Here is a 24,882-nt window from a genome sequence, read left to right as displayed (position 1 = left end):
CAACATGCTTGTTGCTAATATGCCGCCTTCTGCTCAGCTCAGGCTGATGCTTCCACTGCTGCACTATAGCTGAGCGGATACACTTCCACGACCATCACCTGCCTCTGACAGCCGGAGGTTAGCACCTACTGCATCAGTTATGTTGGGGGAACTCTTTGGCATATGGTTGGTTTTGGGGGTCTCTTCAATTCTCCAGCCGCCACTCTCCCCGCTCTGTCCATGCATGCGCACGTAAGGTGCACGGGAAAATTCGCGGAAACACTAACTGTATGCATATTGCTCAATAAATCTTCTTCTTGACAAAGTGGTCCTGACTGAAATTAAGCTTCGTGTTGAATCCTGAGCTGGTTACTCTGTGCAACCTAACCATAAATAGCACTGGTTAGGGGAGAACTGAATACTGTCCTTCTGGCAGGTTCTCTCACATTTACCCAGGACATGTGGAGATAATCAGTATAATGATTCTATTTTATGAGATGTAAATGTTGTCATTTCATAACTTCATTAGTTCTTCTCAGTATCAGTATTTAATCATCAAACAAACACGTACCTGAGTTTCTCAGCTCTCAGCGACAGTCTTCTGTATTCACATAAACATTATCCTCTGTGTCTGATAATGAGCAGTGAAAAGCTTTAAAGCACTTGTTCAGGTAAACGATATTAATCATAATCATCAAACATGTATTTAAATATTTTTACATGTATAAACATTTCAGATATCTACATTTTGGAGAATGATAGTTTTGGGTTGATAGGTTTGACTACATTGTGTTTATTACAACAGAAGCTGGTGTGAAATGTTTCAACTGTGGAGAAACAGGGCACTTGGTCTGCGCATGTCCAGAAAAGCTGAAGAAGAATGGGGCACACTGAATGGGCTAGACCAGGGGTGGCCAACCCGTGGCTCCCAAGCCACATGCGGCTCATTGCCCAGTTTCGTGTGGCTGTTACGATCATATTGAAGTTTGTATTTGTGTCTTTTTTATTGTACGTGTTCGCTTTGCTTGAGTTCAATACGGTATTTTCGTCAAATACACATGTGAGTGGGATGAAAATACCTCAAAGATTCCCAGTAGGAGCAAGATCATTAAACAATGATAAACAATTTGTGTCAAAATGGCAGGGAAAAAAAGGTGATGATCATGTGTGCCCATGTGTATGATGCGGCTCTTTGTGATAACACAGTAAAAAATGTGGCTCTTGGTCTCTGACTGGTTGGCCACCCCTGGGCTAGACCAATTGGCAACAGGGATTCTGGAGGAGATGAGGCCCCTGTGTCCGCTCCCCCCGAGGCTGAGTCCGTTGCAAATGAACCTCCTGCGGCACATAGCTGCGGTTTCTCTTAATGTAGGTCCTGTTATGACTGTTCCCCCTGTGGTCGTGGCTGGGCATAGTGTAGGCAACCCTACTGCTGCTGTGGCTAAACCTGAAGGTGACAATGCAGGAACAACTGAGCCTGTGATTAATGGAAAATGTATGGGCTAAACAATACTCATGCCTCACAAACAAGGAAACCAGGTGGAGGAACCGGAGAGAGCTTTGACACTGTGATACTGACGTTGAGATGGAAGCAGAACCGGTTTTTAAAATCCCAACGAATAAAAAAAAAGGTCTAAAAGTAAAGGTAATAAGCAAGCAAAAAACACTGAGTCAGAGGTGGAAGAAGAGAGCAATGATTGTTCTACTGAATCCAGTTCGTCACAGGTCTTACAACTTGATGAAAAAGAGGTGGTCTACATAGTTGCAGACATCTCAAAGGTTTTAAAAGACAGTAAAAGAGGGAAAAGAGCAGTAAATCTATCTAATAATGAGTTCAATAAGTCCAATATCGCTTAACATTAATGGTGCTAGGGACCACAGAAAAAGAGCAACATTTTATGAACTGGCAAAACAGTAAAGAGCAGATGTCATGTTCCTGCAATAAATGCAGTGATGCAGGGAACTCTTCGGATTGGGCAAGCGAGTGGAAAGGGCTTGTGTTTGTAAGTCATAATACTTCTATTAGTTGTAGTGTTGCTCTTATGTTCTCACAGTCTTTTACTCCGCAATGATGTTGAAGAATAGGGAGACATCTTAAGCGTTGCAATTGGTTCCTGTAAGGAGAATAACGTTATAATCGTAGGAGGAGATTTTAACTGCACTGCAGTTAGCCTATACAGAAATGCATCTCAGAAATGACTGTGTAAATTAATAGAGACACACGAGCTGAGTGATGTATGGAGAAATTTTCACAGAGGCATTACACATGGTCACACTGTAAGGAAAACAGTGTCTCACTGGCAAGACTTGATCTATTTTATTGTTTTAAACATAATATTTTTAGGTCATGTTTTATTTATCCTGTGGGCTTTTCAGATCATTTCATGGTACAGTGCACTTCTAAGAAATTTAATGTAAAGCCACGCAGTGCTAACCCTTTGGTCTTGAGAATAGTAATGGACAGAAAGGGCTTATACATGCTTTGGGAACAGAGTCAGGGTAGCTTGTAACTGAATCTAATGAAATTCGCAAGCAGACAGTCAGCTTATCCCCTGCTGCTAAGAAAATGTTTATTCTGATGTTACTGCACGAAATATTTTTTGAACTTTCAGTATTCACATACAGTATTTACACTGGTCGGTCAGCGCTGTTTCTGTTTACTGTTTATTGTCTTTTGTGTATTGTATTTTTTGTACTTTTTGACTGCACTGTCTTTTGTCCTGCACTGTCTTTTGTCCTGCACTGTCTTGTCTGTCTTGTCCTGCCAGGTTGCACAGTTGCACTTTATGTGGCTAAGACTACTTACAAGTCTTTAACCCTGTCTTTAATTTAAGTAGCACCATGATCCTAGAGAAACGTTGCCACATTTCGCTATGTACTGCAACAGCTATATATGGTTGAAATGACAATAAAAGCTTCTTGACTTGGAGTCTTCCTCCAAGATCTTCCTAGGCTAGAGGGTTCAGTGAGAGAGCTTGACAGGGAACTGACCCTTGAGCAGTTAGAGGTTCCTTCTGGATGACTTGGAAAAAACAACTCTAGACCTTAACTCAGCATCGGGTAAGAGTCTCTACCAACTAAATGTTAAAGTATACAACAAGAAATGGTTCAATAGGAGAGTAGACACTCACTGGTGCAGTGTCTTTTGGCTGAATAATGATGTTATGGTGAACTTTGTAAAAACCACCGTTAACAAATCCAGAGGTTACACATGAGTGTCCTTTTTGTTTACAGAGGGAGACATTGTTTCATGCTTTATGAACTGTTCTAGACTCCATCCACTTTAAGGATTTTTAGATCCTTGGTATAGTTTTTATCCTTGGTTTTAAAAGTTATACTTTTAGGTTTAGTTGAGAAATTGTGTGCCCGGTTATCTAACTGGAAATGGTTGCTTCCTCAGCTGTATTATAGGGCAATCAAATCCAATACTGCATTAAATACTGCAGATTATGGCTGATCTTATGAATATGTGAAACAAAACCATGCGTCCTATTACCCATCCTCTGTTACCCTCCTGAACACAATATGACCCTATACTGGAACTGGAATGCTGACATAATGCAAGTCATCATCATCTTGTAAAACAATCAAACAAACAAAAAATAAACATACATTATATTTTTAAACCATCTAAATATTTATTAAATCTTAACTGTTTTTAAGGGTTATTAAAGCAACTTAACATTACTGTCACGGAACCGCCAGGTTCTTCCCTCACACAACAAACCAGATCCTCATCACCTGAGTTCTAATCACCGTCACCTGGCACCCGTCATTACCGCAACACTTAAAAGACGCTCACCCACACACACACCTACACGCTAGCTGCTCTTGCATGCTGTGTCTACTAACTCGACTCTTTATCTCTCTTTATCCAGTAGGATCCAAGTTCTTCGTCCTCCCAAGAAGCTTATCTGAGTGTGCCTGCTTCCAGTCATCCCGTGTGTGGTGGAGCCTCATCTGCACTGTTTTGCCATCGCTAACTTTATTCTTCCACCGTTTATCAATAAACACTGTTCTTATGAACACAATATTGTGTTTTCTTAATAAAGTAAAATAATTTAAATATTTTGAAGAACTGCACTCCTTAATTCTAATAATAATAGCAACAATAATAACAATAATAATAATACAAAGCACATAGAAATCAGAAAATTTTAGAATAGACATACATGTTTGCAGCATGGTTTTGAAACAACTTGAGAGAACACCATCAGTAATGCCCCAGAGGAAACCTTATTCTCGGGGTTACGGAGGTAGCTGTCAACTCTGTTGCGTAGCAGGCCTTTTATTTTTTTACATTGTTTGCCATTTTGTGTATGACTCTTTGTTTTGTTTTTGTACTTTCCATGCCATTAGCTTAGCCCTTGTCTGTTTTCTTCGCCTTGCTACTTGCTATACTGGTTTACGTACTCATTGTCTGTTTTGCTATGGTTATGTGTTTGTCTGTTGTTTTGGATTGTTTGCCCCTGGATTTATTGAAGCTGTGAACTCTCTGCACATGGATTCTGCTGCCTCCTCCTTACACAACTCCTATGTCTATGTATCGTTAATTATTATGTAGCGATGTTAGCTAAAGAGCTAATTGTTTAGCAATAGCTCTTTAATCAGTGAAGTGGAATTAATTAGCTCTCACTAGCCTGAAATGTCAACAAGTTGGCATTTTTTCAACTATAAAGTATGAATAAGCCGTATGTGTAAAGTTTTCTATACGAAATCTTTTATACTTTATAGTGGAAAAATGCTGATATATTTGATCTTTACTGTATCTTTTTGATTTTTTTTAAACCGCAAGCTAAAATAAAACTTTATTAAACATCAGCAACTTTCGCATTTCCTAGTTTAATGGTGTTTAAAGTCTGGTTATTCCTGGGGTTTGGAAATTTGTTTGTGGGGAGGCTGTCTGCAGCTAATCAAAGGATAAATGCGAGCTTAGTTCTCTGTGGCGTTTAAACGGCATCTTTAAGAGCACATGAGGTCGATAGATTTAGTTGTTAAATGTCAGAATGGTGAATTTCTTTGAAAGGTGACATGTTTGCAGCTATGACACTGACCCGTTTCTGTCGGATCAGCTTTTCCTTTAACTCTTGTGGACACTTTTGTGATGTTCATCTAAAACTATATCAGATTATTCTTTTTTTTTAAAACGTTTTGCATAAATCTGTTAATCAACCTCAGTTCAAATCAAAACTACTAAATCTTAAAAAAAATATACTTTTTGTTTACTAATTAATTACTGATGTCACAAATTTGCATAAAATATACACAAAATTACTTATTTTGTTCTTATTATTTTATTTTCAACTGGTTTTTTTACTTTTATTAAGTCTTGGATATGTCAAAGATTACTAACAACAATGGCTTTTATACATTTGTAGTTTTTGTGTCACATTAGATTGTATTTTTTTCCCTATTGACTGCCATTATAACCACATTTTTTCATTGCACAGCTGGGAAGAGGTAAAATTTGCAGTTTTTACTTTTAGTTTGACCAAATTGGGCCATCCATTACACAGGCCTGTGCAAAAAAAAGTTTATTTTCAGGCTTTTTTACATGGAGTTCTTTGGAGTAATTGTGTATGGTTGTGTGTGTGTGTGTGTGTGTGTGTGTGTGTGTGTGTGGGTGTGTGTGTGTTGCGTGTGTGTGTGTGTGTGTGTGTGTGTGTGTGTGTGTGTGTGTGTGTGTGTGTGTGTGTGTGAGAGGGTGTGTGTTCAGGCTTTCTAGCAGCATTAACTCATTGTAAAAAGCCTGTCTAAAAATGGGGAAACGATGAACGAAAAAGTCCCGAAGTGTCCAGAAGGGTTTATTTGCACCTGGCTATATACTGTTTTTATTGAATCCACAAATAAAATGTCCCATGGAAGTAAGGTAAAGTGACTAGACTAGTTTAAAGATATAATTATTTCTGACATTCACACTACTCTGATGCGGAACCTCTGATAAGTCATTAAAACATCTTCAAGGTTTTAATTGTCCAGTCTAATTGTCTTTAACGTGTCATTCAAGGAAATTAACTTATTTAGATTCAGAATAGTAAAACTGTCAGATGCTAAAGTTTCTACAAGACAGCAAGAGAAAAGCCTGAAAAATACATTCTCTTATATCTTCTAACCTGTAGTTCTGTAATTCAAGACCTTGTAAAAGGTGAAATATTAAAGATAATGTAAAAGATTCCCTCTAGTCCAAAAAGTGGTTAACATGCATGTAAAGTTAAAGCTGCTATTTACACAAATTGGAGTGAAACAGTGGTGTTTAATTTTTCACAGATAAATAGTTTCTGCTTAAGACAAGAAGCATCAAAGCATTTATCTGTGTCAGAGAAATCATGACCCAGAGTAGCACAGTTCTCTCCAGAAGGGTCCTCCTCTTTCCAGTTATCAGGCTCATCAGGTCTCCCAGGTTCACCAGAACCTTCAAAGAATAAAAAGTGTAATAAGTTTCTTAAATAATTAATACATTTTATGGAAATAATTAGTATATGCATTGCTGGAACTTGTAAATGAGTTTATAGACTGTGTGAGTGAACACTGTCCTTACGTTACACCTGTCTCTTTTAAGGGCTGGTTGTTCACCCACATCCACTGACCCTCAGTCTCCAAGTCATTCAATCCAATCCAGTGTGTTTTTCTAGTTTGTGAAACTACAAAATCCTAATGTAGAAAACAAAATACATCACGTAATGCTTACACCTGTAACCAAATCAAGTGGAATAGAGACCAAACATTTAATTTTACCTACAAATTATAAAGAGAAGCTCTACACTATTTCAAACCTGTTCAGTTTGGCTGGTTATAATCACCAGGTGGCCTCCTTTATCCACACAGTAATCTCAACTATGTGTCCAGCTCAGTTTATTAGTGGAGAAGTAGTAACAGTTTAAACCAAGAGACTTCCATCCTTCCTCACATTGTCCACTGTTTTTGGTTGCTTTTTTCCAAGATGAGATGAAAACAATTAGTTATGAAATCAGACTTTGGATAATATATTTGCATACTCTATATAGCATGCCTTCGCTTTGGATATTTTTGTTCATATGGCTATAACATTATCATGAATAATACATTACTAATTATAATGATGCATTTATATGGTGTATTGCTATAATAAAATACTGAGCCCACAAATCAATATTACTACAAATAATTGAAATGTGCCATTTAAGACGAAAGTAAAGGCCAATTAAAAAATGCCCCCAACCCCCCAACACACACACTTCTATTCTTTTTATTTAGTTTCCACCTATTTTCCACCCTTTTCACTTTTTTCGAGAAGATGAACAGATGGAAATTTTAATTAATGAAATTAAAGATATAACAAATCTGTTTTTTTCCCAGCCATGTAATTTAAATTTCTTTATTCAAAGCAACTTAAGGTTACATCTAGCTTCAGCTAATATAATCTGGACACACATCATTCATAAAATAGACACATGTTCATCTAGTACAGTTTAAAAGATTTCAAACAGAAGGAGAAAATCCACAAACATGATCTACTGATGTTCTAGTGGTTAAGACAAGCTAAAAAATACAACATTTTTCACTGTGGCAGAAAAGTGAAACTTGGAGTTTGAAAATATATACAGTGAATAGGTAAACTTCATGTTAGCTGTTTTTTAATATCAAATATTTATAGTCAACAACCACGAATCGTCCTCCATTCATAAAAACAAGTATTTGCAATCTCAAATGTAAGAGAAAATTCTTTTACTTTCACAGATGCACTTTTTGATTGTACTACAAGAAGCATCAAACCATTTATGTATGTTACCAACTGCGTCCCCCAGAGCAGCACAGTTCTCTCCAGAAGGATCCATCGCTTTCCAGTTATCAGGCTGATTTGGAGCACTAAACCAGAACCTACATAGAATTAAATTTGTAATTAGTTTCTTAAACAATTATTTCATTTCATACAAAAAAAAAACATTTTATATATATATATATATATATATATATATATATATATATATATATATATATATATATATATATATATATATGTTTTTTTTTATATATAAAAAACATATATATATATGTTTTTTTTATATATATATATATATATATATATATATATATATATATATATATATATATATATATATATATATATATATATATATGTTTTTTTTTGTATGAAATGAAATAATTGTTTAAGAAACTAATTACAAATTTAATTCTATGTAGGTTCTGGTTTAGTGCTCTATGTAGTATATGTATTACTGAAGCTTTGTATATCTATAAACAGAACAGTAAAATGAGTTTATAGACTGTGTGAGTGAACACTGTCCTTACGTTACACCTGTCTCCTTTAAAGGCTGGTTGTTCACCCACATCCACTGTCCTTCAGTCTCCAAGTCATTCAATCCAATCCAGTGTGTTTCTCCAATTTGTGAAACTACAAAATCCTAATTTAGAAAATAACATCACATAAAGCTTACACCTGTAATCACTTCAAGTGAAAAGAGACCAAAAATGAAATTTTATCTGAAAAACTGGAAATAAAAGAAGCTCTACACTTCACACCTGTTCAGTTTGGCTGGTTATAATCACCAGGTGGCCTCCTTTCTCCACACAGTAATCTTGACTCTGTTCCCAGTTCAGTTTAGAACTGGAGAAGTAGTAACACTTTAAACCAAGAGACTTCCATCCTTCCTCACATTGTCCATTGATTTTAATTTCTGTTTGTCAAGACAAGATGAAAATCAGACTTTGGATAATATATTTGCATACTCTATATTGCATGACTTTGCTTGTTTGTATAATCATATAACATTATCATGAGTAATATATTACTAATAATAATGATGCATTTATATGATGTATTGCTATATTAAAATACTGAGGCCACAAATTAATATGCTACAAATAATTGAAATGTGCCATTTAAGACGAAAGTAAAGACCAATTAAAAAATGTGTAAAATATGAAACATGCTTTCTCAAATTACCATGAAAATACAGTATAGTCAAATATCTATCTATCTATCTATCTATCTATCTATCTATCTACCTATCTATCTATCTATCTATCTATCTGTCTGTCTGTCTGTCTGTTTGTCTGTCTGTCTGTCTGTCTGTCTGTCTATTTATCTAGACAATAATGCATAAATTTTGGCCCTTCACCTCGGCTGTGGACTTCGCTCGGCCCTTCAGCTCGGCTGTGGATGTCGCTCGGCCCTTCTCGGCCATCGGCTCTCCCCCCACCTGCTTGGCTCTCCCCCTACCTGCCTCGCCATGTGCCTTGCTCCCCCATCTGCCTCGCCATCTGCCTCGCTTCCCCCTCCTGGACCTCGTCGGGATTGTCATTAAGGTGGGATTGGTGCGTCGGGAGCCACGCCTCGAGGGGGGGGGGTCAGGACTCAGCCTGGACTTTGGCCACGTGCTCCTGTTTATGTTCTGTGTCACGTGTCTGCCCCGCACTTGTCTCGTCCTCCCCGCCTCTGCACTCCTGTTCCTTGTGTGTCTAAATGTTATTAGTATTTAGTCGAGCCGCGTTGCCTTGAGAGTGCAGAATCCATGTTGTCGTCATCTGTCTTTCTATGTCGTCTTGTGTCGTAGTCTGTGTCCCTGTTTTATGTTTTTATTTAATAAACCCTGTTAATTTTTACACTATCCTGCATTTTTGTCCCCGTGTCGCTGACAAATTCATCTTAAAGGTGTTCTGTCGGGTTGAGACCTGGACTCTGTTCAGGCCATTCAAGTTCCTCTACACCAAACTCACTCATCCATGTCATGTTGGAACAGAAAGCGGCCATCCCCAAACTCTTCCCAGAAAGTTGGGAGCATGAAATTATCTAGAATGTCTTGGTATGTTGAAGCATTAAGAGTTCCTTTCACTGGAACTAAGGGGCCAAGCACAACCCCTAAAAAACAACCCCACACCATAATCCCCTCTACCAAACTTTACACTTGGCACAATGCAGTCAGTTAAGTACCGTTCTCCTGGCAACCGTTAAGCCCAGACTCATCCATTAGATTTCTAGGCAGAGAAGTGTGATTTGTCACTCCAGAGAACATGTCTCTACTGCGTCCTACAGTACGCTTTGCATTGTACATCACCTAGTTGGTAAGTTCTGCGTACTGTGCACCTCAGCATGTGCTGAACCTGCCCTGTGTTTTACATGGTCTACAACTTTGTGGCTTAGTAGCTGTTATACCCAGAAAAAATAAATAAATACTAATAACAAAAGGGGCAATTACTAGAATTACTATTAGAAGGCAAGAAGCACTTGCCTTCTTGCCTTCTTGCCTACTGTATCTATCTGCCCATTGTGATGGGAGAATCTTACCACTGCATGCAGCGAAATCTTCCTGAACTTGGAGATGCTTCACCTTCAGTGCTTCATACAGTTTTTCTATCTCTAATGAGAATAAACCAAAAAAAAAAATATATATATATATATATATACATATAATAACAAAAGGGGCAATTACTAGAATTACTGTTAGAAGGCAAGAAGCACAAAACTGTTGGGTTTTTAACCCGAATATACACTGCAGCTACAGCAAACTATTAAAGGAAACAGGAAGCTCTTATACACACTTACCCTTGGCTTTATGTTCCTGCGTCATCAATGTTTCAGTAACATTAGAATACTGCTCACTTAATATCTCATATGAAACCACTTTGTTGTGATCTGTTGAAGTAAAATACTCAGGGTTAAATTCATTTACAGAACAATAAAAACTAAATGTATAATTAATTAAGTAACGAAATGTAAGTTTTTCATGCTAGGATGAATTCATCTCACTTGATGGATCAAAGGAGACACTTTATTATGATTTGATGATTGAGAACAAAGATAAAGATGATAAGCACAACTTAACACTTACAAAGGATCCCTACAACACAGAGTGTTAATAAAACACCAAGTATTAGGAGGAGACCAAAAGCAGATCTGAAGATCTTTCCTGGTTTCTTCTTGTCTTTCAGCTCAGTGCGGTCAGAGATATCTGAGAGAAAAGCGTTAGTTATTTCATATATCTTTGTTCTAGAGTCAGATCTAGACCCACTGTGTTATGGAGTTAGGGAAATAAAACTATTTTTGCTGCTTTTTACATTATTAGTTTGATAAAATATAGATAAATATTAGATTAGATATTTTTAATAGGTTACATTAGATTTGTCCCATTACAAAATATTTATATATAATATTTATATAAAAACTTTGAATCCTGAAATTTTGGTTACTCTGTGCGACATAACACTAGTCTGAATTGTTTTTTTGTTGTTGTTGTTGTTGTCGTCATTCACTAACCTCGTTAGTTCTTCTCAGTATCAGTATTTAATCACCAAACAAACACATACCTGATCTTTTCAGCTCTACGCGACAGTCTTCTGTATTCACATAAACATCATCCTCTTTGTCTGATATTGCGCAGTGAAAATCGTGTCATTTATAACACTTCATGTAAACGATATCAAACATAACCATCAAACATGTATTTAAATATTTTGACATGTATAAACATTTCAGATATCTACCTGTTGGAGAGTGATAGTTTTCACTATTGTCCATTTTGCAGTGATCAAATCTTATTTCTTCATAGACAGCTTGCATTTCTGAACCTTGCTATTGCTTCACAACACATGAAATGAGTGACTTCTGCTTGCTAGTGTGATCTCAGGTGAAGCCTCTTGGTCTCACTCTCAGTTCAAACTAGCAAGCAGATTTCTTTTGTGTTATTTTCTTCTTCCTGAACTTGCTGATGTTTCACCTTAAGTTCTTCATACAATTTTTCTATCTCTATGGCAAATGCGAATAATTTCTTATACAAAATGGTTAATAGATGTTGATGATAATAAACCAGAAAATAAAAGAGGAATATTAAAAAATAAGAAGCGCAAAACTGAACAACTGAGGGTTTATCTCACATATACAGTAACTGCTAACTATTAGAGTAAACAGGAAGCTCTTAAAACCACATAACCCTTGGCTTTGTGTTCTGGGGTCATCAACATTGCAGTAACGTTAGCATAATGCTCTCCAGGACACTGTATTGTATTTTTCTGTGATTACTTTACAATAAAAAAAAGACATCAACAAGAGAATAATTTTAAATGTTGTAGAAATACTTTGTAGAGGTTAAAATAAATAAAGACTACTTTACAGACCATGTACATTTTAGTCAACTTATACTTTCTATGAAAATATGAAATGTGTACGGAACACTAATACGCATTTCTTCCACTGCAATGACTTTTCAACAGCTTTAACTAAATGACCAAGAATGGGGAAAAGAATGCAATATTTATATGTAGACTGATCCATCTCTCTCTCTCTCTCTCTCTCTCTCTCTCTCTCTCACACACACACACACACACACACACACACACACACACACGTCAGGTGTCTATGTTGAGTGTGGTTGTGTTAACCTTTGCTTTTACTTCTTTAGCCCTGCATGTATCAATGGCTTTTGCAAGCGTCAAATCAGAGATGGAGAGCAGTCATTCACGAAGCCCTGCGTCAGATACAATGTGCAGTTACAGAAAATAAAAAGCGAAAAAATCTAAAATTATATTCTGCTAACATCTATCTCCCGGTGTTACTTGACAATAAAAAAGACACCAACTGAACATGGAATAGGTTTTAAAATAGACATTAAAATAAAGAAAGACAACTTTACAGACCCTGTAATTTGTACATAAATAAAAGAAGATGAATAAAATAAAATTGAATAAGTGACATGTATGTTGGTTGTGTACAAATGTCCAGAGAAATGTGGTCAGAACATGTGCAGCTCTGAGAGGAATTTTACTGCAACAGCAGCGTGACTGATCTCCCCAGTAATACCTACAGTAATACCTGCAGTAACACATGTACATGTTAGAAGACAAATTTATTACTATATCACATTAATTAATGTAGTCATAGGATTCAAATGGTATAGAAATTCGACAAAATAATATTAAATGTTTTGTAGAATTGACAAAATCTATCATTACTGCCATCTAGTGGCCAATAGATGAACAGAAAATGAACAGCTGAAGTGATTTTCAGGTTAAAGAGTCATGTCTTAGTGCTGTTTTAACCTGACCAATGTGTTATTGCCTTATTGAAGCTCAATCAAATCCAATACTGCAGTTTATGGCTGTTCTTATGAATGTATGAATAAAACCATATGTTTTTATTATCCATCCTCTGTTACCCTCCTGTACACAATATGACTAACCTGGAACTGGAATGCTGACATAGTGCAAGTCATCATCTTGTAAAACAAAAACAAAACCATACATCATATTTTTAACCATCTGCATTTGTATTAATTTTTAATGCTTTCTAAAGGTTATTCAAAGCAACTTAACATTACAAAGTGCATAGTAAATGTTTATAGATATGAAAATCTATACATTGTTATATTATGTTTAAATGCTAGTCAAGGAGTGAACTGTTTATCTAGACAGCAATAACACCTTAATTAGTAAACTGGAATTCATTACCTCTCACTAGCCTGAGTAATCGATAAGTTCGCATATTTTTCCACCATAAGTGTAGTTGCCTACACTATGCCCAGCCACGACCACAGGGGGAACGATCAACAGGACCTACATTAGGAGAAACCGCTTCTATGGGCCACAGGAGGGTCATTTGCAACGGACTCAGCCTCGGGGGGAGCGGACACAGGGGCCTCATCTCCTCCAGAATCCCTGTTGCCAATTGGTCTGGCCCGTTCAGTGTGCCTGTTTGTTGTGCCATTCTTCTTCAGCTTTTCTGGACATGCGTATACCAAGTGCCCTGTTTCTCCACAGTTGAAACATTTCACACCGGCTTATGTTGTAATAAACACAATGTAGTCAAACCCATCAACCCAAAACTCGTTTTCAGGAAGTTTGTATCAGAAATTATTCCCTTTTTTCACAGAGATATAAAAACTCACGTTACCCTGAGTTTTTCACTAGAAAGCAGAAGTTGCTTATTTCATTTGTAGTGAAACAATAGTGAGGTTCAGAAGTGCCATCTGTCTGTGAAGATATGAGTTTTGAATTCTGCAAAATGGACGATAGTGAAAACTATCATTCTCCAAAAGGTAGATATCTGAAATGTTTATACATGTAAAAATATTTAAATACATGTTTGATGATTATGCTTAATATCGTTTAATTAAACAAGTGCTTTAAAGCTTTTCACTGCTCATTATCACACACAGAGGATGATGTTTATGTGAATACAGTAGACTGTCGCTCAGAGCTGAAAAACTCAGGTACGTGTTTGTTTGGTGATTAAATACTGATACTTAGAAGAACTAATGAGGTTATGAAATGACAACATTTACATCTCGTAACATAAAATCATTATACTGATTATCTCCACATGTCCTGTGTAAATGTGAGAGAACCTGCCAGAAGGACAGTATTCAGTTCTCCCCTAACCAGAGCTATTGAGTGTTAGGAGCCTAGGGATAGGTTGCACAGAGTAACCAGCTCAGGATTCAAAGTTTTTATGTGAAGATTACAAAATATTTTTATAAAGGAACAAGGAGTGACAGACACACAAAAGGACAGAAAAAACTATTGGTATATTGTAAAACAGGTAAATGTATATGTAAAACTGTTCATCTGCATGACTTCATCATGGGCCAAAGCTACAATAATACATTTTAAAAAGTATTTTTGAAAAATAGCAACACAAATAGTTTTACTTCTCTAAATCCATAACACAAAAAAACAGAGAAAAGGAACCTGCCCCCAAGAGTGAAGTCAGTTACACTGCTGGGTCACTGAGTGATAAAATATGGTCAGTGATTCATATATACAGAAAATATTTTACACAAACACCTTTCAGTTCATGGAAAAACAAGTCAAAGCCAGAAAAAAAATCCTATTATTTATATTATACTAGCAATTAATAATCTCTTTTTTCTGTATTATGAAGTAACTACGACAACCGTGCAGCTTGTCATGAGAACCTACGAGTGCACATTCCTGTCCTGAACAGTTTCCCAAAACTGAAAACCTTCTGATTTATGTCCATTAATTTTACATTAATGTTTAATTGTAGTAACTTTTACACCACCAATTAGTTTGAAATATCAGCTAACTGTAACTGTGCATGGCATTAGGTCTGGAAATGACTTTATCTATAGTGCAAAGATGTATGAAATAACTAACGCTTTTCTCTCAGATATCTCTGACCACACTGAGTTGAAAGACAAGAAGAAACCAGGAAAGATCTTCAGATCTGCTTTTGGTCTCCTCCTAATACTTGGTGTTATATTAACACTCTGTGTTGTAGGGATCCTTTGTAAGTGTTAAGTTGTGATCAATCAACTGAGATGAATTCATCCTAGTATGAAAAACTTACATTTCTTTACTTAATTAATTATACATTTTTACGTTTTTATTGCTCTGTAAATGAATTTAACCCTGAGTATTTTTCTTCAACAGATCACAACAAAGTGGTTTCATATGAGATATTAAGTGAGCAGTATTCTAATGTTACTGAAATATTGATGACGCAAGAACATAAAGTCAAGGGTAAGTGTGTATAAGAGCTTCCTGATTACTTTGCAGTAGCTGCAGTGTATATGTGGATTAAAAACCCAACAGTTTTGTGCATCTTGCCTTCTAATAGTAATTCCAATAATTGCCCCCTTTGTTATTAACATTTATTTATTTATTTTTTTTTTTCTGGTGTATTCTCATTAGAGATAGAAAAACCGTATGAAGCACTGAAGGTGAAGCATCTGCAAGTTCAGGAAGATCTTGCTGCATGTAGTGGTAAGATTCTCACCATCACAATGGGTAGATAGATATAGTAGATACTGTAGCTAGGACCCAACAGTTTTGTGCTTCTTGCCTTCTAATAGTAATTCTAGTAATTGCCCATTTTGTTATTAGAATTTATTTATTTTTTCTGGTGTATTCTCATTAGAGATTGAAAAACTGTATGAAGCACTGAAGGTGAAGCATCTGCAAGTTCAGGAAGATCTCGCTGCATGCAGTGGTAAGATTCTCACCATCACAGTGGGTAGATAGATACAGTAGATAGCTGGGAATAACAGCTACTATGCCACAAAGTGGTAGACCATGTAAAACACAGGGCAGGTTCAGCACATGCTGAGGTGCACAGTACACAGAACTCACCAACTTTTTGCAAAGTCCATAGCTACGGACCTCCAGTCTTTGTGTGGCCTTCAGATTATCTCAACAACAGTGCGTATAGTGCTTCATGGAATGGGTTTTCATGTCTGAGCAGCTGCAACCAAGCCTTACATCACCAAGTGCAATGTAAAGCGTAGGATGCAGTGGAGACATGTTCTCTGGAGTGACAAATCACATGGTTGCCAGGAGAACGGTACTTAACTGACTGCATTGTGCCACGTGTAAAGTTTGGTAGAGGGGATTATGGTGTGGGGTTGTTTTTTAGGGGCTGTGCTTGGCCCCTTAGTTCCAGTGAAAGGAACTCTTAATGCTTCAACATACCAAGACATTCTGGATAATTTCATGCTTCCAACTTTGTGGGAAGAGTTTGGGGATGGCCCCTTTCTGTTCCAACATGACATGGATGAGTGAGTTTGGTGTAGAGGAACTTGACTGGCTTGAACAGAGTCCAGGTCTCAACCCGACAGAACACCTTTAAGATGAATTAGTGTGGAGACTGCAAGCCAGGATTTCTCATCCAACATCAGTCCCTGACCTCACAAATGCACTTCTAGACGAATGGTCAAAACTCTTGTGGAAAGCTTTCCTATAAAAGTTGATGCTGTTAGAGCTTCAAAGGGTGGGACAACTCTAAATTAAACACAACAGATTGAGGGGATGCCATTAAAGTTCTTGTGCATGTTAAGGCAGACGTCACAAAATTTTTGGCATTATAGTCTAGATAGATAGATAGATAGATAGATAGATAGATAGATAGATAGATAGATATTTGACTATACTGTATTTTAATGGTAATTTGAGAAAGCATGTATCATATTTTGGGACACATTTTTTAATTGGACTTTACTTTCGTCTTAAATGGCACATTTCAATTATTTGTAGCATATTAATTTGTGGCCTCAGTATTTTATTATAGCAATACATCATATAAATGCATCATTATTATTAGTAATATATTACTCATGATAATGTTATATGATTATACAAACAAGCAAAGTCATGCAATATAGAGTATGCAAATATATTATCCAAAGTCTGATTTTCATCTTGTCTTGACAAACAGCAAATAAAAACAGTGGTCAATGTGAGGAAGGATGGAAGTCCCTTGGTTTAAAGAGTTATTACTTCTCCAGTTTTAAACTGAACTGGGAGCAAAGTAGAGATTACTGTGTGGAGAAAGGAGGCCACCTGGTGATTATAACCAGCCAAACTGAGCAGGTGTGAAGTGTAGAGCTTCTTTTCTTTCCAGTTTTTTAGATAAAATGTACTTTTTTTGTATCTATTTCACTTGAACTTATTATAGTTATAAGCTTTATGTGATGTTATTTTCTAAATTAGAATTTTGTAGTTTCACAAATTGGAGAAACACACTGGATTGGTTTGAATGACTTGGAGACTGAAGGACAGTGGATGTGGGTGAACAACCAGCCTTTAAAGGAGACGGGTGTAACGTAAGGACAGTGTTCACTCACATAGTCTATAAACTCATTTTACTGTTCTGTTTAAAAATCTACAAAGCTCCAGTAATGCATACACTTTTTTACATGAAATTAAATAATTGTAATTAATATAATTAATAATTAAAGAAACTAATTACATTAATTTGATTTTATTCTATAAAGATTCTGGTATAGTTCTCCCGGGAGACCTGATGAGCCTGATAACTGGAAAGAGGAGGACCCTTCTGGAGAGCACTGTGCTGCTCTGGGTCATGTTAATGGTGACACAGATAAATGGTTTGATGCTCCTTGTAGTACAATCAAAAAGTGCATCTGTGAAAAGTAAAAAACTTTTCTTTTTACTAACATTTATGTCTGCAAATACTTGTTTATTTTCAACAGAGGACAATTCTTGGTTGTTGAATCTGAATATTTGATATTGTAAAACAGCTAACATTACGTTTACCTATAGTTTGTTTTTAACATGTACACAACTTAGGTTTATTTTACCTTATAGTTGTCATAGATATTGTATAGCAAACTTTACACATATGTCTTCATATTTTATGGTGGAAAAAAACTCATCGATTACTCAGGCTGGTGAGAGGTGATGAATTCCAGTTTACTAATTAAGGTGTTATTGCTGTCTAGATAAACAGTTCGCTCCTTGACTAGCATTTAAGCATAATATAACAATGTATAGATTTTCATCTCTATAAACATTTACTATGCACTTTGTAATGTTAAGTTGCTTTGAATAACCTTTAGAAAGCATTAAAAATTAATACAAATGCAGATGGTTAAAAATATGATGTATGGTTTTGTTTTTGTTTTACAAGATGATGACTTGCACTATGTCAGCATTCCAGTTCCAGGTTAGTCATATTGTGTACAGGAGGGTAACAGAGGATGGATAATAAAACATATGGTTTTATTCATACATTCATAGGAACAGCCATAAACTGCAGTATTTAATGCAGTTATGGATTTGATTGAGCTTCAATAAGGCAATAACACGTTGGTCAGGTTAAAACAGCACTAAGACATGACTCTTTAACCTGAAAATCACTTCAGCTGTTCATTTTCTGTTCATCTATTGGCCACTAGATGGCAGTAATAATGCATTTTGTCAATTCTACAAAACATTTAATATTATATTGTCGAATTGTCGAGTTGGTGTCTTTTTATTGTCAAGTAACACCAGGAGATAGATGTTAGCAGAATATAATTTTAGATTTTTGCGCTTTTTATTTTCTGTAACTGCACATTGCACTCTTAGGCGTCATCGGGCATCAAGGCAGGATACACCCTGGACGGTGTGCCAACCCATCGCAGGGCACACACACTCATTCACTCACGCAATCACGCAATCACACACTACGGACAATTTTCCAGAGATGCCAATCAACCTACCATGCATGTCTTTGGACCGGGGGAGGAAACCGGAGTACCTGGAGGAAACCCCCGAGGCACGGGGAGAACATGCAAACTCCACACACACAAGGTGGAGGCGGGAATCGAACCCCAAACCTGGCGGTGTGAGGCAAACGTGCTAACCACTAAGCCACCGTGCCCCCCCATTCATATTTCATTTTTTTATAATTCATATTTTCATAGAAAGTATAAGTTGACTAAAATGTACTTGGTCTGTAAAGTAGTCTTTATTTATTTTAACCTCTACAAAGTATTTCTACAACATTTAAAATTATTCCCTTGTTGATGTCTTTTTCTATTGTAAAGTAATCACAGAAAAATACAATACAGTGTCCTGGAGAGCATTTTGCTAACGTTACTGCAATGTTGATGACCCCAGAACACAAAGCCAAGGGTTATGTGGTTTTAAGAGCTTCCTGTTTACTCGAATAGTTAGCAGTTACTGTATATGTGAGATAAACCCTCAGTTGTTCAGTTTTGCGCTTCTTATTTTTTAATATTCCTTTTAATAACTCTTTTATTTTCTGGTTTATTATCATCAACATCTATTAACCATTTTGTATCAGAAATTATTCACATTTGCCATAGAGATAGAAAGATTGTATGAAGAACTTAAGGTGAAGCATCAGCAGATTCAAGAAGAAGAAATAAATTCTGCTTGCTAGTGTGAACTGAGGCTGAGCCCGAGATGCTTAAAATGAGATCACACTAGCAAGCAGAAGTCACGCATTTCATGTGTTGTGAAGCAATAGTGAGGTTCAGAAATGCAAGCTGTCTATGAAGATATGAGTTTTAATCTCTGCAAAATGGACAATAGTGAAAACTATCACTCTCCAACAGGTAGATATCTGAAATGTTTATACATGTAAAAATATTTAAATACATGTTTGATGGTTTGATATCGTTTACATGAAGTGTTGTAAATGACATGATTTTCACTGCTCATTATCAGACACAGAGGATGATGTTTATGTGAATACAGAAGACTGTCGCTCAGAGCCGAAAAAATCAGGTATGTGTTTGTTTGATGATTAAATACTGATACTGAGAAGTGAGGTTAGTGAATGACAACAAAAAATTCAATTTAATCTACAAAGATGGCAAAATATATGTTGTTCTTCAACAGGCAGAAATCTGATCAAGTGCTGTAAATGATGAGCACCATGTAAATGCTCATAATCACACACACAGAGGACGATGTTTATGTAAATACACAGGACAGAAAACGCACAACTACTTTTATCATTATACTAATTATCTCCAGATGTCTTGTGTTAATGTGGGAGAACCTGCCAGAAGGACAGTCATCAGTTCTCCAACAACAACAGCTTTTTAATTTCCTTCCTTCCTTATGATATCTTCATAATTGAACCATGGAAGACAGACACACAAAAGGTTTCCACAAAAAAAGTTTTGTTATATTGTAAAACAGGTAAATGTATGTACACAACTGTACAAAGGTGTGACTTCAGGATGGTCCAAGGCTGAAATAGTACATTTCTAAAAAGATTCACCTACAACATTTCCTGGAAACATGAAGCATACAGTATATGAAACATGACATACGGGTTAGGAAACGGGGGAAAAGTTAATTATCCAACAGGTAGACATCTGAAACTGCTATATTTTTAAATAAATATTTTAGATGTTGTAAATATATGTGATCAGACATCATAAATTACAAGGATTATTTAATTTGTTAGGATCACAAGCAGTGGATGATGACTATGTGAACACACAGCAGCTGCATGCAAAGACTAAACAACGCACAGGTATGTGTTTGTACTCATTATACTGATTATCTCACTTCTACTTGTATAATTTATTAACTAAAACATGTTTAATATTTAGCTTCATCTAGTTACAACATCATCATATCTGCTCTTGGTCTTCTGCTGCTTGGAGCTTTAGCATCACTCTGTGCTGTAGGGATCCTGTGTGAGTATTAAATAGCACTTTAATCTGTTGTTCTCATTCAACTAATTATGATAAATAAAATACTTTGATGGTTAAGTTAGAAGGATTCCTTTTACAGGCCATTTATACTAGAAACATACAACACATTACATTATGTCTGAGTTTAGCCCTGATGTTCTTGTTCAACAGATCACAATAAAGTTGTTTCCACTGAGATATTAAGTGAAGGACACGAGAACACTACAGCCAAACTGATGGGGCTAAAATACAAAGCCACCGGTAAGATGTTTTTGAGGTTTTCCTGTTTGCTTCAGCAGCCAGCTGTTAGTCTTCATCATGTCCCAAAAGTCTCCATACAAACACTTTTTAGCTAATTCACATTTCATTTGTCACATATACAAACAAACACAGTTCAAAGTGTAGTGAAATGTTTTTTCACTGTCTAATATAAAATCTATATAATAAAAATTGTTACAAATAAAAAATAGAATAAAATTTACAAGATCATCTGTACAAACTAATATATATATATATATGTGTGTATATTCCACCAGCATGCAGTGCATTCAGTCTATTGTCCCTTCTGTTTACTCCCATCATCAAAAAACTTGAATCAAAATATATTTTTTTTGTTTGTTTTAGAGACAGAAAAATTGATTGGGATGCTGAAGGCAAAATACCAGCAAGCTCATGAACGTCTCTCTGCATGCAATGGTAAGGCTTTATCCTGGTGGTACCTACTCCAAAGGGCAGTTATTTTAAGCCTTAATGCATGTGATCCTGCATGTTAGGGAGGTTATTTGTTAATGGAACACAATATTATTATTATTATTATTATTATTATTATTATTATTATTATTATTATTAGATAATAAATCATGTATCAAATTGTGTAGTGTGTAGTGTATGTAGTGTAAAACATCAGGGTAAATAGAGAAGAGGTGACACAGCAGTACAACACACCTGGGGAACACCTATGGTTAAACAGGCGCCAGCACCCCCTCTGGTGGTCTGTCAGGGAAGTGTCCCAGTAGCTCCTGATCCTGTAGATCCTGTTTTAAGTAGAAACAGGATGTTTCACATAACTGTAAAATTTGTTATGTAGTTATTATATGATCTCATTTCATAACTGATCTTTTTTTAAACTGTTCTTTGAAAAAGGAAAACAAAACTGTACACTTTGTGAGGAAGGATGGAAGTCTCTTGGTTTAAAGTGTTACTACTTCTCCACTCATACACTGAACTGGACACAGAGTCGAGATTACTGTGTGGAGAAAGGAGGCCACATGGTGATTATAACCAGCCAAACTGAACAGGTGAGTGTAGAGTTTCTCTTTATAATTTAATCTAATCATTTATTTATTTAATATAATTGTTTTCTACATTAGGACTTTTTATTCTCACAAATTAAAAAAACACACTGGATTGGCTTGAATGACTTGAAGACTGAGGGTCAGTGGATGTGGGTGAACAACCAGCCCTTAAACAAGACGGGTGTAACGTAAGGACAGTGTTCACTCACACACGCTATTTCTCATTAACCTTTTCTTGTCTGCACACTAAACTCATTTTATTACACTTTTTATGTCTTATGTATGTAGGTTCTGGTTTAGTGCTCCAGGGGGACCAAAACAGCCTGATAACTGGAAGAAGATGGACCCTTCTGGAGAGAACTGTGCTGCTCTGGGGGATGCAGTTGGTAACATACATAAATGGTTTGATGCTTCTTGTAGTGCAATCAAAAAGTACATCTGTGAAAAGTAAAAGACATTTCAATTACATTTGTGTCTGCAAATATTTGTTTTTATGAATGGGGACAATTCTTGGTTGTTCACTATAAATATTTGATATTGAAAAACAGCTAACATGAAGTTTACCTATTTACTGCATATATATATGTATATATATATATATATATATATATATATATATATATATATATATATATATATATATATATATATCTCACTTTATATAATTTATATAAAAAAATATTTTTAAGACTCCATAAAGTTTCACTTTTCTGCCACATTGTAAAAAGCTTGTCTTAACCACTAGAACATCAGAAGATCATGTGTGTGGATTTTCTCCTGTTTGTGGAAATCTTTTAAATTGTACTGTAGGGATGAAAGTGTGTCTATTTTATGAATGAAGTGTGTCCAGATTATGTTTGCTGAAGATAGATGTAATGTTAAGTTGAATTTAAGAATTAATAAAAGTGTTCATGGCTGGGGGAATATATCTTTATTTTTATTTCATTACTTAAAATTTCCATCTGTTCATCTTCTCCAAACAAGTGAAAACGGTGGGAAAATGTGGAAACTAAATAAAAAGAACAAACAAAGTTGAGGTAACACAACACAAGGCTGTCTTTAGCTCACTAACATTTATGGTTATGTCGCAAAGAATTAGGTAGCTAGATTAAATCATATTATCCCACTTTCCTCTGAATACATGTTTTTAATTGTTTCCACAATATGGTATGCCACACACTGCACTTTAACTCCAACAGTTCAACACTGGACTACAGTAAATACACACTGCATTTAATTTAATATAATAATCTGTCTGATAATAATCTATCTGTTACCACTGGACATTTCTGTATCTGTACAATCTGTTGCACCTTAACATATTACATATATATAATATCTATATTTATACTTATATATATATATATTGTATATAATGTGTAGTGCATTGTAAGCATGTCTAATAGTACACTGTGTATACTGACTATGTATGAGCATATTGCATCATTTTCACATTTGCACATTTTTCACCCAAATGTAAACTGTGTCTTAACTTCACATGTATGTATATTGTTCGGCCACACAGAGTAATCAACTCCCAGTTTAAGGAATGATGTCAGGGTGTTAGGGAAGTAAAACTATATTTTAGTAGCTTCCTTCTTTTAAAGAAAAGCAGCAAAATATAGCTTTATTCCATAACACACATACACACACACACACACACACACACACACACACACACACACACACTCACACACACACATACACACACACACACACACACACACACACACACACACACACACAAACCCACACACACACACACACACACACACACACACAGTAACGGGCAACTTATCTAACCTAACTTAGGAGAACTTATCAGCAGTGTAACGAGAGCCACAGTAGATGATATGTTTGTTCTGCCTTCATGTTATAGTTTTGTTATTTATTTCTATATTTGTGATGGTTATAAAGACTCTTCGCCTTCGAGCTCTTTCATTTCCTGGGAATAGCGAATTATCTGGGTCGAATCATTACAACACTTTATAATCACATTTAATATTAGCTTCAGATTATGTATAGTGATCTCCATACTAATATTTGTGTATGACTTGCTGTAGAAACATTAATCATGCTAATAGAATGATTAAAACTCACATTAATATAAATATCTGATTCACATTCAGCACAACTCTCAGCTGTTGTTACAGAACCTAACATTCTGACCAATCAGGTTTCAAAATGACAAAAAAAAACATTTTTTATTGGTTAAAAATAGTTATAAAAAAACAACAGTTCAAGAAAAGTTGTCAGTAGTTATATAATACAAAACCCAGTGCCTACACGCACACACACACACACAGACTCACACTATACACAAACTCACATTTACTACACACACTCACCCGTGCGCGCACACACACACTATACACAAACTCACATTTACTACACACACACACACCCGTGCGCGCACACACACACACTATACACAAACTCACATTTACTACACACACACACACACACTCACATTTACTACAAACACACACACTCACTGTATACACACACATTTACTACACAAACACTCATCATACACACACACACACTCACTCATCATACACACACAGACACAATACACACTCACACGCACACACACACACCCTCTCAATATCTCTTTGTTCATTCGTAAGGTGGACAGTACATTCTCAAACCCCACGTCCTCTCCTACAACCACAAGCAGATCCTCCACCATGACAGCG

The 24,882-nt window shown here is 35.9% G+C and overlaps 3 protein-coding genes across 4 annotated transcripts; 2 read left to right on the top strand and 1 right to left on the bottom strand.

Annotated features, from left to right (window-relative positions):
* Positions 1–6,232: 6,232 nt before the first annotated feature.
* Positions 6,233–11,620, bottom strand: LOC132842178 (C-type lectin domain family 4 member A-like). Its single transcript, XM_060864846.1, has 11 exons — positions 11,461–11,620; positions 11,284–11,343; positions 10,809–10,928; positions 10,523–10,612; positions 10,265–10,336; positions 8,500–8,654; positions 8,269–8,381; positions 7,748–7,836; positions 6,753–6,907; positions 6,518–6,630; positions 6,233–6,391 (listed from the first exon to the last, which is right to left on the bottom strand). The coding sequence occupies exons 1-9, from the start codon at positions 11,534–11,536 to the stop codon at positions 6,810–6,812; spliced, it is 873 nt and encodes a 290-aa protein (XP_060720829.1). The 5' UTR covers positions 11,537–11,620; the 3' UTR covers positions 6,233–6,391; positions 6,518–6,630; positions 6,753–6,809.
* Positions 11,621–13,867: 2,247 nt separating this feature from the next.
* LOC132842712 (C-type lectin domain family 6 member A-like) lies at positions 13,868–18,314 on the top strand. The gene is made up of 9 exons (XM_060865540.1): positions 13,868–14,006; positions 14,127–14,180; positions 15,101–15,220; positions 15,364–15,453; positions 15,625–15,696; positions 15,851–15,922; positions 17,144–17,298; positions 17,419–17,531; positions 17,703–18,314. The coding sequence occupies exons 1-9, from the start codon at positions 13,952–13,954 to the stop codon at positions 17,863–17,865; spliced, it is 894 nt and encodes a 297-aa protein (XP_060721523.1). The 5' UTR covers positions 13,868–13,951; the 3' UTR covers positions 17,866–18,314.
* On the top strand, positions 18,310–22,756 carry LOC132842713 (C-type lectin domain family 6 member A-like). Of its 2 annotated transcripts, none has more exons than XM_060865541.1 (9): positions 18,310–18,394; positions 19,906–19,965; positions 20,657–20,725; positions 20,805–20,891; positions 21,060–21,149; positions 21,513–21,584; positions 22,032–22,186; positions 22,259–22,371; positions 22,472–22,756. In XM_060865541.1, the coding sequence occupies exons 1-9, from the start codon at positions 18,310–18,312 to the stop codon at positions 22,632–22,634; spliced, it is 894 nt and encodes a 297-aa protein (XP_060721524.1). In that variant the 3' UTR covers positions 22,635–22,756. The 2 variants fall into 2 exon arrangements, with proteins under 2 accessions (XP_060721524.1, XP_060721525.1); XM_060865542.1 differs by lacking the exon at positions 18,310–18,394 and adding an exon at positions 18,462–19,793.
* The last annotated feature ends 2,126 nt before the right edge of the window (positions 22,757–24,882 follow it).

The sequence above is a fragment of the Tachysurus vachellii genome, chromosome 3 (genome assembly GCF_030014155.1).
Source record: "Tachysurus vachellii isolate PV-2020 chromosome 3, HZAU_Pvac_v1, whole genome shotgun sequence".
Lineage (NCBI taxonomy): Eukaryota > Metazoa > Chordata > Actinopteri > Siluriformes > Bagridae > Tachysurus > Tachysurus vachellii.
Note: the sequence above shows the minus strand (reverse complement) of the source record. Positions and strands in the feature narration are given on the sequence as shown.